General features: G+C 37.7%; 1 protein-coding gene across 8 annotated transcripts in view; it reads left to right on the plus strand.

Moving 5' to 3' along the window:
- Positions 1-1,652: 1,652 nt before the first annotated feature.
- Positions 1,653-14,645, plus strand: part of GPC5 (glypican 5) — a 577,648-nt gene continuing 564,655 nt past the window's right edge. For 7 of the 8 annotated variants that reach the window (XM_068182437.1, XM_068182440.1, XM_068182438.1 and 4 more), the window contains exons 1-2: positions 1,653-1,909; positions 9,888-10,049. In XM_068182437.1, the coding sequence (XP_068038538.1) occupies positions 1,744-1,909; positions 9,888-10,049 (328 nt within the window). In that variant the 5' untranslated portion in view covers positions 1,653-1,743. The remainder of the gene's footprint in view (positions 1,910-9,887; positions 10,050-14,645) is intronic. The other variant, XM_068182442.1, reaches the window with a different exon arrangement.

The following is a 14,645-nucleotide window of genomic DNA, read 5'->3' on the forward strand; positions in this document are numbered from 1 at the left end:
AAATCTTCCCTCTTCCCTTAAACTGTAGAGTTGGAGGATAGAGGTTTCACTGAATTGCTATTAGTGGAGGATATGAGAAAGTACTGGTTCCATTTGAAGCAAAGGGGTTCTAGAGATTTCCCAACATCATCTGTTGCTGTAGGCAAACTTCCATGTGGTTGTGGGGTAAAGGAGAAATCTGTAAGTAGGAATACTTATATGTTCTTTCTTAACTTGCAAGAATTTTCCCCTGAATACTAATACTTTATTTTCGTAAGTTTGCTGTGAGTGCCGCACATCCTGTATTAGGTGTTGAGGATGGCATTTCACCATTTTCAGAATTTGCTCTACCATCTTCAAGTTGCTGAATAAGATCCTATGTTCTCTGGCTCCCATGTTCAGGTTGTTTTCCCCAGTGGTATTTTTCAATATTTTAAAAAAGACTATTTTACTGAATGAAAAGGGGTTCACTGCCTACTACCAGCTTCCATACAAGACATTGCAATTTATTTTTTCATTTATTTACTTTAATCTAAACAAATTTTTTTTTTTTGCAGTAGGACCCACTGTTTTCTTCCCTCCCTCCCCCCCTTTTTTCCATGGGTGCCTAAAATGTCTTTTGCTGTAGTGTGCTTTATTAAGAAGATTGTAATCTGTCCTCTGTGTACACTCTTTATACATCAATGTATAAGAAAAGTACAACAAATTCTGGTAAAGGACATTTCATATAATCTACGTTGGAGCTTGCTGACAGAAGGAAGTTGCCAAGCCCAGGAGTATGGATGATTCAGAAATACTAGTCCTCTCCCCTTCTTATGTCCTGTCATTCAGTAGACTGGATAATGACATTGTTTTATTGCTTTGCTCAGTAGTGGTTGATCTCTAGTGCAAATTTTAATAATTTATGTTTCAGTTTGTTAACTATATTCAAATGAAAGTGTGGAATAATCCACACTTAGAACTGGTTTTTACTGTCTTGTGTTGAAATTGCCTACACAGATTAAAGATTTCTTTTAAATTGAAAGCCTTATGTTTTACAGTGCTGAATGACCACTTGCAGCTTCGAAGAACACTAAGAAAAAATTCTGGCTGTCAGGGGTGACAATTAAAATTTGTGCATGGAGAAAATTCTTGATTTTAACATCAAGAAAGCTGTTCTAAAGATAACCTGATGCTTCCCACCTGCTTCCTTGGCTGCTCTAAGAGCTTCCATCGGACTTCACTTTGTAGACAGGACAGGAGTTTGTAAAATGGTCCCGTGTTAGTTTGCCTCAGGAAGCTGAAACTTTTGAAGATGCTCTGAAGACTGCCGAATTCTTGGAAACTTTTGTCAGAAAAACAAAAGTCTGGCATTTCAAGCCAAAGTGAACGGCGTACCTTACTGACAGTGTTAAGCCTGTTGCTAGCAGTTCCCCGAAGCGCTATACATTTTTCTTTTCCGTGTTTTTGGGTCAAAATTGTTTCCCTACTATGCCAGCACTTCCTTTGCCTGTGGGTTTCCCCTCGGCAGGCTGCACTCCCAGCACCCCGGTATACGTGGTGGGGCGGGGGTGTTTCCTCTCGTCCCCAGCCCCGACACGGGCGCTGGGCAGCGCCCGCCCGCTGCCGCCCTGGGCGTGGGGGCCGCTCCTGGGCCGGGCCGGGCCGGGCCGGGCCGAGCCGGGGGAGGCGCCCGGCGGGGGCGGCGGGCGGTGCCTCCCCCCGCGGCGGCGGCTCGGGGCGCCTCGGCCGCGTCCCTGCGGCAGCTGGCGGCGGTCGCGGGCAATGGGGGGGAAGAGCTTCCGCCTCGGCGTCCTGACCCTCGCCGCCCTGCTCCTGGCCGCCGCCTCGGAGGGCGCGGAGCCGCCGCCGAGCTGCGAGGCGGTCCGGAAAGTTTTCCAGCTGCGGCGGCTCGGCCCGCTCGGCGGCGTCCCGGAGTTCCCGCGGGCAGGTAAGGCAGAGCTGGCGGGCCAGGAGGCACCGGGAGCGGCGGGGCCGCCGGGTTTGAATTCAGTGCCGCCGGCGGCGATGGGTGGGTGATGCTCGTGGCGGGGCTGGGCCCCACGGGCACATCGGGTCCCCCGCTTTGTAGCGACATCGCGGCTGGCCCCTTACTGAAGACAGAAAAAGCTCTTCTCGGGCTGTGGGCACTGGAGCACCTCGATACCTGCCTAAAACGCCCTTGTGCCCACCCACTTCCACTCCGTACCGCGCAGAACGGAGCGCGGCTCCCGCTGGGGTCATCCTGCTTCCAGCCGGCCGTGGGCTGGCACAGGTACGTCGGTGGCAGCGCGAACCCTGCGGGCTGGGGACAGCCACCGACCTGCGGCTGGGGCTGCTGGAGTCACTGCTGTGAAACGAGAACGACTTACACCGCTGCAAGTGGTCGGGCTGCACATTTTCCCTACTGGATATCTACCTGTCACTGGAATGTAATGGAATACAATTCCCGGGAAAGTAGAGTCTTCATGGCAATTCGAGTATATCTAGCATTTGTATCAGCAATTATTATTTTTTTTTTTTTTAAGTAGATGCTGAAGGACGTTGCATAGCACATATATAGTAAGGTGTAGGTTTTTAGGTTTGAGGTTTTGGTTCCAGGTTTGTGAGAACTTCAGTTGAACTCAGAAGATTAAAATGCAAGTATTTTAGTAATCAGCAATATAGGATGAGAAAACAACTTTTTTTTTACTCATCTGTAAAGTGTGTTCATGTTTGGATGACAAGTTAACTAGTAAATGTGAGTCAGTGCTTTTTAGACAGAAAATGCAACAAAAGCTGAGTTAAGGTCCCTTCACTTTAAAATATCAATAACTAACCTCACTGTTTTTTTAAGATAATTTGTGTGATTTTATTAACTCTGCAAGTTGCAATAAGGCATACTAGGTTTATTTTAAAGGAATCCCTCCAAAATAGAGCTTTTAATAAATCTAGCTTTAAATGTGGCAGATAATGCTTAACAAAGTCAATATTGCAGTGTATAGTTTACAAATTGGAGTACTATATTTATGACCAGTACATTTATCAACATGCATGGCTGTCCTCTTGTATTGTCCTAACCTAAAGATTTTATAATTGTCTCTGATAAAAAGAAAATAAACACTTTAGATGGAAAGCCTGATGAGACAAGTACTGCGCACATGAAGGTGTTTGGAAAGTGAAATCTGAGTTACAGCCCTGTCGGTGATTTAGTTTTTATGTGCTGATTATTTGTGTGAATAATCTCGGTATGAATGTTATGGTATCATTTTATCTATGTTCTTCCCATTCTGTAGCCTAGTGTAAATTTTGTGCTTTCTCTGTTATTATTTTTGATTACTATACCATTCATTTGTGTACTAGGGATAGGGAGGAAATATGTTGACTCAAGAGAAAAGAACTATAGTACTTACATATGTTTCTACTGCTCTGCTCCTCCAATTTCCTCCTTTCTCCTATAATATTTTTATACCACCACTCACTTTCTTCTTTTGATTTTGACTTTTCTGCATTTCCCGCTCATAGGAAAAGCTGTGTTTGAATTTTAAGAATATATAAAAGAATTCCTTTCTCTGCTGCTGCCCTTGCAAACAGTGGGCAGCAGGAGGTGTGGTACAGCTGTATGGTTAGCAGCCTTTCACTCTTTGAAGGAATTACATTGCTGTGGGCTGCCAGAGTTCTTGTTCTGAATAGCATTAATTTCAGATATCATGAAACAAATAATTGCAAACAGTAAAATCTATCCAGAAGTGCAATGACAAGAAAAAGGGGATTAAATGAGTATTCTAGAAGGTTTAGGTGTGATTAAAGGTATTAGTAGGCTCAAAGCATAATGTCAAGAAAAATGTCAGGTTTTGCTACTGATCTTCTATATTAAGCCTTCTTTTGAGGCAAGATGTAAAAATATTTTAAAACCTTTTCTGATGACACTAAGAAATGTGTTTGTGTGTTAAATGCACACATGTACCCATACAACACATGTGTTTCTTGTAGGTGTCCACTTATGAAACTAGGTGTCCAAGCTGCCTTTACAAGTTTTAATTTTGGTGCTGAAATGTGGGCATCTATTTTCTTATGGTTTCCATCCTGTTCCCAATGGGGCTGAAAGATGCAAAAACTCTGGGAAACTTACATCTTTCTGGTAGTGCAGTGTGCAGTGGGTGGGATATCTTTGGCATCTCAGGTGCTCCTTGTGGGCAACCACAGTGGACAGCTAGTGCAGCTTGTGGCATCTTGGAGCTACTCCATTATCAAATGTTGGTGTTGTCTTCAGAATAAGCTGCATAAATGCCTCTACTGCATTGCCTCTATGTCTTTATTTTAGTGGTACCTTAGACATAACTTGTTTAAGAACACTTTCATGTAAATGTCTTAAGCTGACTCTTTGGGGTAGAGCATGATCACCAGCGGAAGAACAGCAAGAGTTCTGGTTGATGTATGGTTTTGTATGCAGTGGAAGTAAATAAAATTATAGGGTTTATTTTTGCCTTGTTTTTGTTGCAGGTATAAAAAAAGGCTGTACCATTCCCATTCTTTCCTCTTCTTGGTAGGAATAAAATCAGCAGCCTAATATCAGTAAATCATACAAATACTAGTTTTGGAGGTTGTCATGTGTCTGTATTTTGAATATGTTAGCTCAAAAATTTATACATTATTTTATATAATTAATTTTGGAGCCATTGTATAAAGATCATGTATCTTTACGGGAGAAAAAAAATACTTCTGTTATCCTATGCAGAAATGACATATATATGTACATGAAGGTGATCTTGAAGGATATGGAAACTACGAATTTGAGTTTGTGTTACCATCCACATAGGACAGGATATAATAGTGTTGAAAATGGAAACTAATAATCAAGATATATATATATATGTATTTTTTACCAATCCCAAGATACTTATTGCTACCCCTAGCAATCAAGACACTTGACTAACTGTTCTCGGTCTTTTGTAAATGTGATTTGGGAACTATAGTACAGACTTATGCTCAGCCCCATCACTTGCTATATTGGAACATTAATTGCATTCATGCTGATTTTAAGTGTTAGATGCAAAAATACTTTGTTTTTTTCCTGTCTGGTTCTGTGCTAGAAGTACATTTTTGGTGAGACTATACAGAATAACCTCAGTAATTAAAAATCCTAAAAGACACTTTTTGCTGTATGAAGAATGAAATAAAATACTGGTCTAGAGTTTTTTATTTTATTTTTGTGGATCAATATGACTTGGATTATTAAAAAAAGAAAGAAATGGTTGTCTGCAAAATACTTTTTAACATATTTTTATTTCCTATGTTCAAGGCATTGTATATCCTTTCTGGTATTGTAACCTAAGATTTCTTGAAGATTTCCTCTCTTATACCCTATATGCTAGTAAATCTAGAGCTTTTAGCTAATTTCAGCAGATCTTTTTTTTCAGACAGATTAAATGGGAGCTCTGAGCTCTTCTTGTTATCTTCGTTGCAAATAATATTTATTTTCTGATTTCTTTCTCTCAGAATACCTAGAACAGAGAAGTTACAGATCCCCAATCCCTGTAACTGTTCAAGGCCAGGCATGATGGGGCTTTGAAAAACCTGGTCTAATTAAATATGTCCCTGCCCATGGTGGAGGGTTGAAACTAGATACTCTGTAAGGTCCTTCCAACCCAGACCATTCTATAATATCATTTTAGCAATAGCAGAATAGGATGGCTGGTAAACCATTCACTTGTGCCTTCCTAACAGAGAGTCTCTGGTAGGTATGTCAGTGAAAAAATTTTCAGGCTTCTGTTTGCACCAAAAAGCTGAATTCTGTGGCTTATTGAAAAATATTACATTTACTGTCACTGTAGAATCAAACAATTCCCAATGAAGTGGGGGGAAAGAGTGCTGGAGATATTTTTTCTCAGCAGTTTGTTTTTGGTTGGTTTCTATTTGTTTGCTTTTTTAGTTTTGGGTTGGTTTCTTTTTTTCCAGGGATCAATCTAGGCTTCTTTTTAGCAAACACTGGGAGATGATGTGTGCAGTTATGAGAACAAGAAGCATAAAAGAGAGTGAAGACTGTGATTAGTATAAATTTTACTGTAAGGGCTTTTTGGTAGAGAACCATTATGAATATGAAATTGAATAAATGAGAAAAAACATGCTGGAAGGATGAGATAATCTCAGAAAAAGTTGGTCTCTGGTACTGTTGTTAATTCAAGTTAAAATATTCTTGCTAATTCCCCTTAAAGTAACAATAGAAGTCAGTTTAAAATCCAGCAGGTTACTTTAATGCAATTCTAAGATCATATCTGAATTTTAATTTGCATTTCTAGTATAATTTACATTCCAGTAATTTGGATTTTGGTTCTACCTCAAGTCAAATTAATTTTTTTTCCTTTTGTTGTATGGAGGCAGGGACGCTTCTCATTACTCTATTTGTTTAACAGGCATTCAGAGCTCTGGAATGTGATTTAGTCAGAGACAGAAAGTTAATTGCTCTGTCAAATCAGTTACTGATGTTCATTATATCACATCTGGTTTTGTAAGGACTGTTGCCAGCAGCATAATTTTATGTGTGTGAACATTTCACCTCTGGATCCACAAAATGATCACTGTGAAAAAAATTCAACAATATTTTGAGATTAAATCAACAAAAAAGTGGGCTCAGCTATATAGCAGTTTCCCTATCTCAATCTCCAGTCTTTCAGCTTCTTTAGGAAGTCATCAGTGCTCAGTAGTCTTGATCTGGCTGGGTTGGCCTGAAAGGTGGAGTGGCTCAATAGAAGACAGAGGACTGCCTCCTGACTTTCATGTCGAGTGGAACAGACCAGGATTATGTCTACATTGCTTAAGGCTGATGTCCTGTAGAAGGAATGGACTGTCCTCACTCCATGGGATTTTCTCTTGAGTCTTCTTGGGAACCAGTACGATGCTTTTGTGATGCCAAGACACTGTTAGTTCACCTGCCCTGAAGTTCAAGAAGTCTCAAAAACAGGAGTGCTTTTGGACAGGATGGCATGTTTTGTTCTGTGACCTGTAGTTTGGGTGTATTGAAGGCTTCACCTTGCTGGCATGCTTCTTAGTAGGCAGGAAGATGAGCTTGGAGTGTATAAGGAAGGAGCCAAACTTGTTCTTCAGTGTTGTCTGGAGTGCCCTTTGAAAGCAGTATATAGAATTCACCATCTCTTGAGGTGCAGGTGAGAGAAATACTGACGCCTGCTGAAAAGAGCCACAGAAGTGGGATGATAGTTAACAGTATCGACAGTCAGGGCCAGGTGCTTGAGGCTGATCCCCATCTCTTTTACTGAGCAAAGCTGAAGTACCTTACAATCACAGTGATAGCTAGTAATGCTAAATCTGGAGTGGTGCTTGTAACAAAAATAAGTTAATGAATATTAAAGGATAAGCATGAGAAGGACTTAGGTCTGAAACAGGTTCCAAATCCATTTTGAAATAAACCACTGATTTGACACTTGCTTCCAAGCCATATGGCATTTCAGTGCTGGCTTTTGAAAGACTGTTTGTCATGACAATCCTAAGTCCATTTTGGGATTTTTCAGACCCTGGATGTGATCTCTTGGAAGACTAAATAAACTGACAGAAATTTACCACAGATCTGGCGTTTGCTCTTCCTGGAAGTTAATGTCCTCATCCTGTCAGCGTTTATTTATCTCAGGGCACTGAAAATACAGATTTGTACAGGTGAGATCACGAACAAAAGTTTGAAATCAGTTGCAGATAGGTAAACTTGCACCTTAGAACAATTACATTTTTCTTCTCAAGCTGTCTTTCCTAGACTCATCTAGATTATTTTCTAAGTTCTAAAGTTCTAAAACCTTTCCTATACCATAATTGTTTGCTTCAATATATATTTTATTACAGGCTAAGGTATTTCACTTCTAGCTGTTTTGTGATCTTGTCTCAGAGTGGATCACAGTGTAGAGCCATCAGAATTTGGTACTGAAAAGAGCCAGTATGCCTTTTTGGAGTAGAAAGTGTTTTCTCCCTCTAATTTCAAAATTGGTTATTAATAAAACAGTTCTTTTGGAAGATGGAAAGTTTTTTAGATGTGAAAACTCAGAAGATAATTGTGTGGGTTTTTTTAATATTGCTTGTACTGAAATTGGAAGGACCTGTTTCATGTTCTGGTTTATGTGTCTTCTGAAATATTATCTGTCAGCTCTTCCTTGTTCTGTAGATCTCTAAAAAAAACAAATGGAAAACCACTTTGTGGGTTTTGAGCAACAGTTTAATTTTTAGTCAGTTGGGTTCTTTGTATTTTGTATTTGGTTACTTTTTCCTGGCCAGTGAAAGCAGCTGTGTTTAATGAGTTGGAACAAAAGTAGGTCAATAAAATGTACTTCATATGTACGTGATTAGCAGTCTTAAAACTATAAAATAAAATTCACTTAGGATTGGGAATGAGATCTGTGTTCAAAAGGTGCTGCTTAAAAAATACTTTTCATAAAATCAAGGGAATAAAATAATACTGAAGAGTCATCTGAAGCCATATACAAATATTCATTATTATTTTAGGGTTTTGCTGAAAGTGTGTCTTTTTGAAGCTGTACTCAAGTCCATAAAGACAAGTTAAAGTTTCAAATTAGCTTCTGTAGCAGTGATGCCTATATCTTCTGCTTTACAAGTATATCTATATATCTATACTTCTGCTCTACAAGTGGCAAAAGTTTGAAAGCTAAGCAGTGCCTAACAATTACTTAAAATACTAATAAGAGTTTGGGTAATAGACCTCATTTTTAGTTTACTTCATTTTAATATTAGACAAGTATTATTCATGCCTGTGCCTGTATACACAGGGAACTGCATGTGGGCAGTTACCCTGTGTATTATTTGTTAATAACTAAAGTGTAGAAGTTGAAAGGTCATGCAGATGAAAATAAGTTTCTCACTGTTTCCCTGAAATCTTGTCATATCTGTCAGTGAAATAACGTATTTGAGAACACAATTTGGATTGGACTGTTAAGTTTTATATTGATATAATTTAAATTCTCATATTTATTCTTTCATGATATGTTTTTTCTTTATATTAGAATGCATTGTTTAGATATAGTATTAAAAAAGAAACATATTTTGAATACCACATGATAACAAGGAAGGTGAATGATGCATTTTATGCTTTATTATGCTCCAGTTGTAAAGTTATAAAAGTACTGAATTTTCCCTCTGGGATTTCAGCCTGCCTGAAGTATAAAGAAACCACTCCTTTGTAGAAGTTTCTCACACTATTAGGGAAGTAGGTAGTTGGTGTCATGGATTCATGGGAACATTTGACATTAGAGAAAGACACAGGGAGATTATACTGGAAGTTAGGGCTGCTTCATGTAGAAGTTAATATGAGCATGTTCATTATGCACCTGTCAGGAGTGGGCTTTCCACTGGTGTGTTTGTAATGCTTGGAAGTAGTTAACTTTTTTCTAGTCCGAGACTGACAGAAGCACAGGAGTGCCAGCCATGAGCTGCTCCAGCAGTTCAGTATTCTAGAGGATCATAGAATCACAGAATAATTTGTGTTGGAAGGGACTTCTAAAGGTCATCTAGTCTGCAATGAGCAGGGACATCTTCAACTAGATCAGGTTGCCCAGAACCTCATCTAAGCAGATCTTGAGTATTTCTAGGACTGGGCCATCTGCCACCTATAATGTGATGTACAATGCATATTCAACATATTTTACCAACGTTGTTTAGCAATATTCACAGCTGGAACAAGATGACATTGTCAGGGAAATTATATTATATGACTTTGATTAACTGTAATAAGTGTACTCTTCCCACGGAATTTTAATTTGTATCCCCTTCTGTTGAACAAGACCAAATGTTTTAAAGCTTTTGGTGTTCCTTCTATGTGTCAATACCCACGTAAAAAAAAAAAAAAAACCAAAAAAAATCCCCGTAGCTGTTTTCTAGATGTTTGTGTTTTGCATACTTCTGTTTTATGTTAATCAGTATAACTGCCTTTTCCTTAGGTGTTGATCTCCAGGTTTGTACTTCTAAAAATCCAACATGCTGTACCAAAAAGATGGAAGAAAGGTATCAGATTGCAGCAAAGCAAGATATACAGCAAGTGCTTCAAACATCAAGTGCTACATTAAAATTTTTATTATCTCGTAATGCAGCTGCTTTTCAAGGTAAAGTTTTCTGCTTTTTGTTTCCAAACTTGTTAATACTTTTCTTGATTTTCATCTTTGATTATTTATGATGTAATAAAAGTTATCTGTTAATTTTTAGCTTTTCCCTATGCGTTTATGCTTTCAAATAAGGAGTCCTAAATCATGCAGGTGATTAGAAACTGCATTGCTTTTTGGAATTTGTGGCTTTTAAAAAATTTTATTTGAGAAAAAGTAAGACATCATTCTAGTAAGATGCTTTGATTTTAATTGTAAACCTGTAACTTCACATTCCTCTTTAACTTCTTTTACTGGGGCGATACTAAAATGCAAAATTAGTGCCTGGAGTGCCATGAAAGAGAGATTTTTGTTACATCACTGTTTCCACCCACTATGTTCTTTTTCTAGTAGACATTCTTGGGTAGTTTGTTTTTGAGATTTTAAGGTTCTTTTTTCAGATCTAGTTTTTCAGACTTTTGAGTTTCTAAATGTAATTGAAAATAAATTGCACATTGTTGAGCGATAGTTGTTTTAATAAACAACAGGAGATTGCCTGATAAATAATAGTTACTTGGACTGGTGGTGGGGTTTTCTTTTTGCGATTACTCTTCATATACTATTAATTTCTTTTTGATTTAATTAGGCATAAGTTAATGCAGAAATTGGTTAAGGAGCTGAGAAGATGTGAAAATAGTAGAGGTATGAGGTTGTATGTGATGGAGATACAGAGTTTACATGTGTTGAGGACAAAGCCCTAAAGTCTTGTCATTCATCTGTTAATATGTACTTATTAACCTTTATGACTACTTCATTAGAATGGATAATGTTGTAACTCCATACAGTCTTGGGAAGTTGTCCTTCTGGCAAGTCACTTGTTTTTAACCTGTGATCCTGAAATAATTAGCAGAATGGGATCCTGAAATGCAAAGTTGACTTTGGAGTCTTAAAACCTCCTCTTTTTAGGCTGTCTAATGCTAAAAATAAGCTGGAGTTGTGAGTTGCTCTCCACCTTTTGGGAGTTTTGCCACATAGCCCACCTAACACAGCTTTCAAAGGGTGTTACAATCAGGGAATCATTGATAAAATGTACAGAGAAATATTTTAATCTCTTTTCTGCCTTTTGTTCTTCCTTTCAAGTTCTGTGTATTATGTTATCTTTTTCTTGGTACCATAAAAGTTAACCTAGAGTTTGGTACTTTTTATAATATGTTAAATTTGGTCTGCTGTCTTTGGTCATTTGCATTTAAACAAATACTTTTAAAAGCATATACTTAAAGGGGAAATCTGTTTTATATATCTGACACACTTCATGTATTTTCAAAGTACATGCTTTAGTCTTTACTAGTTTTGTCTTTATTTTCCTTTTATTTAAAGAAGTATAACAGAGAGAATGTTGCATGGATTCTGGTATTACTTGGATTTAAAACCTTGTTTAATCTTGAAGTAATTACTTGTGGAAGAACATGCAATTGAATGCTAATTTTTGAAGAATTGCAACCATTACTAACTAAAATTAAAGCTAAACGATTTCAGATCCAGAAACAATAATAAGATGCTGCTGATGTTTTTTCAGCTTGGAATTCTAGGTACATACTAAGACATTCTATCTGATCTGAATTCAGTTTTGACCCTGCTTTGAGCAGGACTTTGGGCTGGACACTTCTTTATGTCCTTTCCAATCTGAATTATAGTATGACAGGGTGCCTATCTTACAACTAAATGTTTAGGCATTCCTTTTATGTTTAGATGAGGCTGGGCTGGGCAGCTAGGAGTGTGGTGATCTCTTCTGATACTTTGGCAACTGGATAGACATCTCAGGAGTCATGCAGAAAGCATGGAGGTGACTGTTGGGGTGTGTAGAGAAGGGAGCAGATGTCATGGATTTTGTCACTGCTGTCACCTGCCTCTTCTTAAAGTATGTTGAGGTTGGCCTTAAAGGAGTGGACTAGATTCCAGCAGAACAAATTGCTAATTTTGTCTCAGTTTCTTACATATTCAGTAGAGAGAAGTAGCAGATAAATAAATGATTTGTATCTAACTCTGCAGGTTTTCAGAGGTGTGTTTTCATTCAGCATTAAATACAGTCTAGCGATCCTGAATCTTCAAGGTGTCTAACTACCAGGGATTTTATGGTAACCATGTTGGTGAAATGAGGCAGCTGTCTGCCCATCTGTCTATTAATTTGTAATGTGTGTGCGTGTCTTTATATAAGAGTAAATTCATCTATATATATTGACATATTTTTGTCACCTTCTAATGTTTGTGAAACTTCTGTGATTATGTATTATGGTAAGTCCTACTTCCTGACAGTGACTGTTGGCAATTTTCAAATGTTGCAAAAATTCCATGCCTCTTAGGAGATGTCAAGCTATGTGGTGCAAATTGCTCCACTTGTGTACTGGGTCCTACCGAGCACTATTAGTTTTTTCCTTATGTTTCAGGATGTTTCAGAATGTGTATTTTCTTTTTGATTGTGTATCTATTTCTTTTTTAATAGCTTTGAGGGATGGTAAGGGAACAGAAGGATGGGTGGCAATGGAGTTAAATAAGATATTAATCTGGTAAGTGGAAGATACATTATGGAGAGCAATAAATAATTTTTCCCTTGGGAAAGGTGACTAGAGAACTTAAGCTGTATGATAATTTTGTTTCAAGACAGTAATTTTGATAGGATAACATTATTGCATATTTCTGATTTTTAGTATTTCTTACCTTAATATTTGAGGAAGTAATTGTTGCTGCTGTACAGGGATTGCTATAACATCTCCATTCTAGTAACCATAAACCCAAATCCTTTTTAAACCTTACATTTGCATGCCATAGACATATCTCAATATGTACACACTCATTTTATACAGTTCTTAGATGTTACTCAAAGTTCACGCTGATGTTTGTCTATACCTGTTTCCAAAAAATAAACAAGTGCCAACAAGGTTACAGTATAGTCACATTGCGGTGCTGGTTTTTGTGTAGAGAAAAAAGAAATCCCTACAATTTCTAAAATTTGGAGAGCAATTGAATAGGTATCTAAGAACCCGGTGATCTGCTGAAGGATGAAGTGCTGTGCAACAGAATAGCAGATCTTGTGTCACTTCACTATTTTTCCACAAGAGAGCTCGTAACCCTTTAAAAATGGCCATGTATGACATAGAACAAGGTAACAGCTTGACTGGTTGAAAGGGAAATTCAGAGATTAGAGTTTAGTTGTGGAGTCTAAAGCAAATGGACTTTTCTTTGTGCTACTATATTTGGCAATTCTAGTACTGTAGCATAGTTTTTATAAATACAGAAGCATCAATCATTTCTGAATGGGGCTGCCTGTCACTGAAACAGAGGTCTTGGCAAGTGTGTGTCTGTATGCAGTAGGTAATAAACTGCACTCTTCAATAGAGCATTACCTGACATTTCCTACTGTGTAGGAAAAATTTAATGCCTTTGCCATATAAGTTCTGAAGTATATTGAATCAGGCTTTCTTGATGCAGTTTCATGTTTTTCTATTAAATTATTGCTACACAGTAGATCAATTTCTCACTTTATCCTAGAGCAAAATTAAATGAAGTCAAATTGTTGCATCATATTGTTTGAGATCATAGTACAATTATTACATTTAAATAGGAAAAGTTTTAGTCAGTAGCTAGAGTAAATTGTGTGAATTCTGTAAATTGTGTCTTTTATCATTCAAAAAGAGTTTGGTTCTACTCTTATCTCATTCTTATCTTTAGATACTTATTTGCCTATATGTGTGCTGTGCCTGTAGGCACTCCTGGGGTATATATATGTATCGATACATGCACAGGGATTTAATAGGCTTCTGTAACAGTTTTCACCACATCAGTCTTTTCTTAAATTGTTTGTTCCAAGTGTGCACTTGCGCTCCTGTATTCTAGTCTCAGCCTGTTCATTTACCATCAGTTGTTTCTCCTAGTTAAAATAGTGTCTGAGTTACAATTAAGCTGATGTTGGTGCACTGTTCAGTCTCATACTCAGTGAGTACTAAGATGTTTTTTCATATTTTTGTTAGTACCCAGCTAACTACTATTTTGGTTTATGTTTTTGTAACACAGTGATCAGTATAGACATATGCTAATTTAGATTTTTTTATGCTTTATGTAGTTCTTTTGCATTTGAAAAAGGAAGTGAAGTGCAAATTTAAAGCATCATTCCCTTGGGAGCAGTGGCCATAGAAAATTTGTATTTTCATGGATGCCTGCTTCCTGCTTATTCTGAGAACTTTGGGAAGCTAATAGCTGACAAAATGCAGGAGTTTGAAATACTGAACTCCAGCAGAGAAGGTAGTATGAAATTGTGGTTTTGAATGAATGTTTAATATTATTTCAAATGTAGAATTCCCTACAGCCTTTTAGATTTCCAGGATTTTCAAATACGCATGTAAGTTTTCACTTAGTATTTTTATTCTGTGTTAAGAAAAAGTAAAAACCCAAAAAGTTAGCAAGTCAAGTCTTGTTGAAAGACAGAACTCAAAATTGTCCTGACACAATGGAGACAAAGTGTGAAAAAATTGTTGTTCAATAGGAACAAATGCAATGTGCTCCATTTATCTGGGGAGGAACAGTGGAAGACATAATAGTATGGGGGATATCTTTCAATGGATTTGT

The sequence above is a fragment of the Anomalospiza imberbis genome, chromosome 2, assembly GCF_031753505.1.
Source record: "Anomalospiza imberbis isolate Cuckoo-Finch-1a 21T00152 chromosome 2, ASM3175350v1, whole genome shotgun sequence".
Classification (NCBI taxonomy): Eukaryota; Metazoa; Chordata; class Aves; order Passeriformes; family Viduidae; genus Anomalospiza; species Anomalospiza imberbis.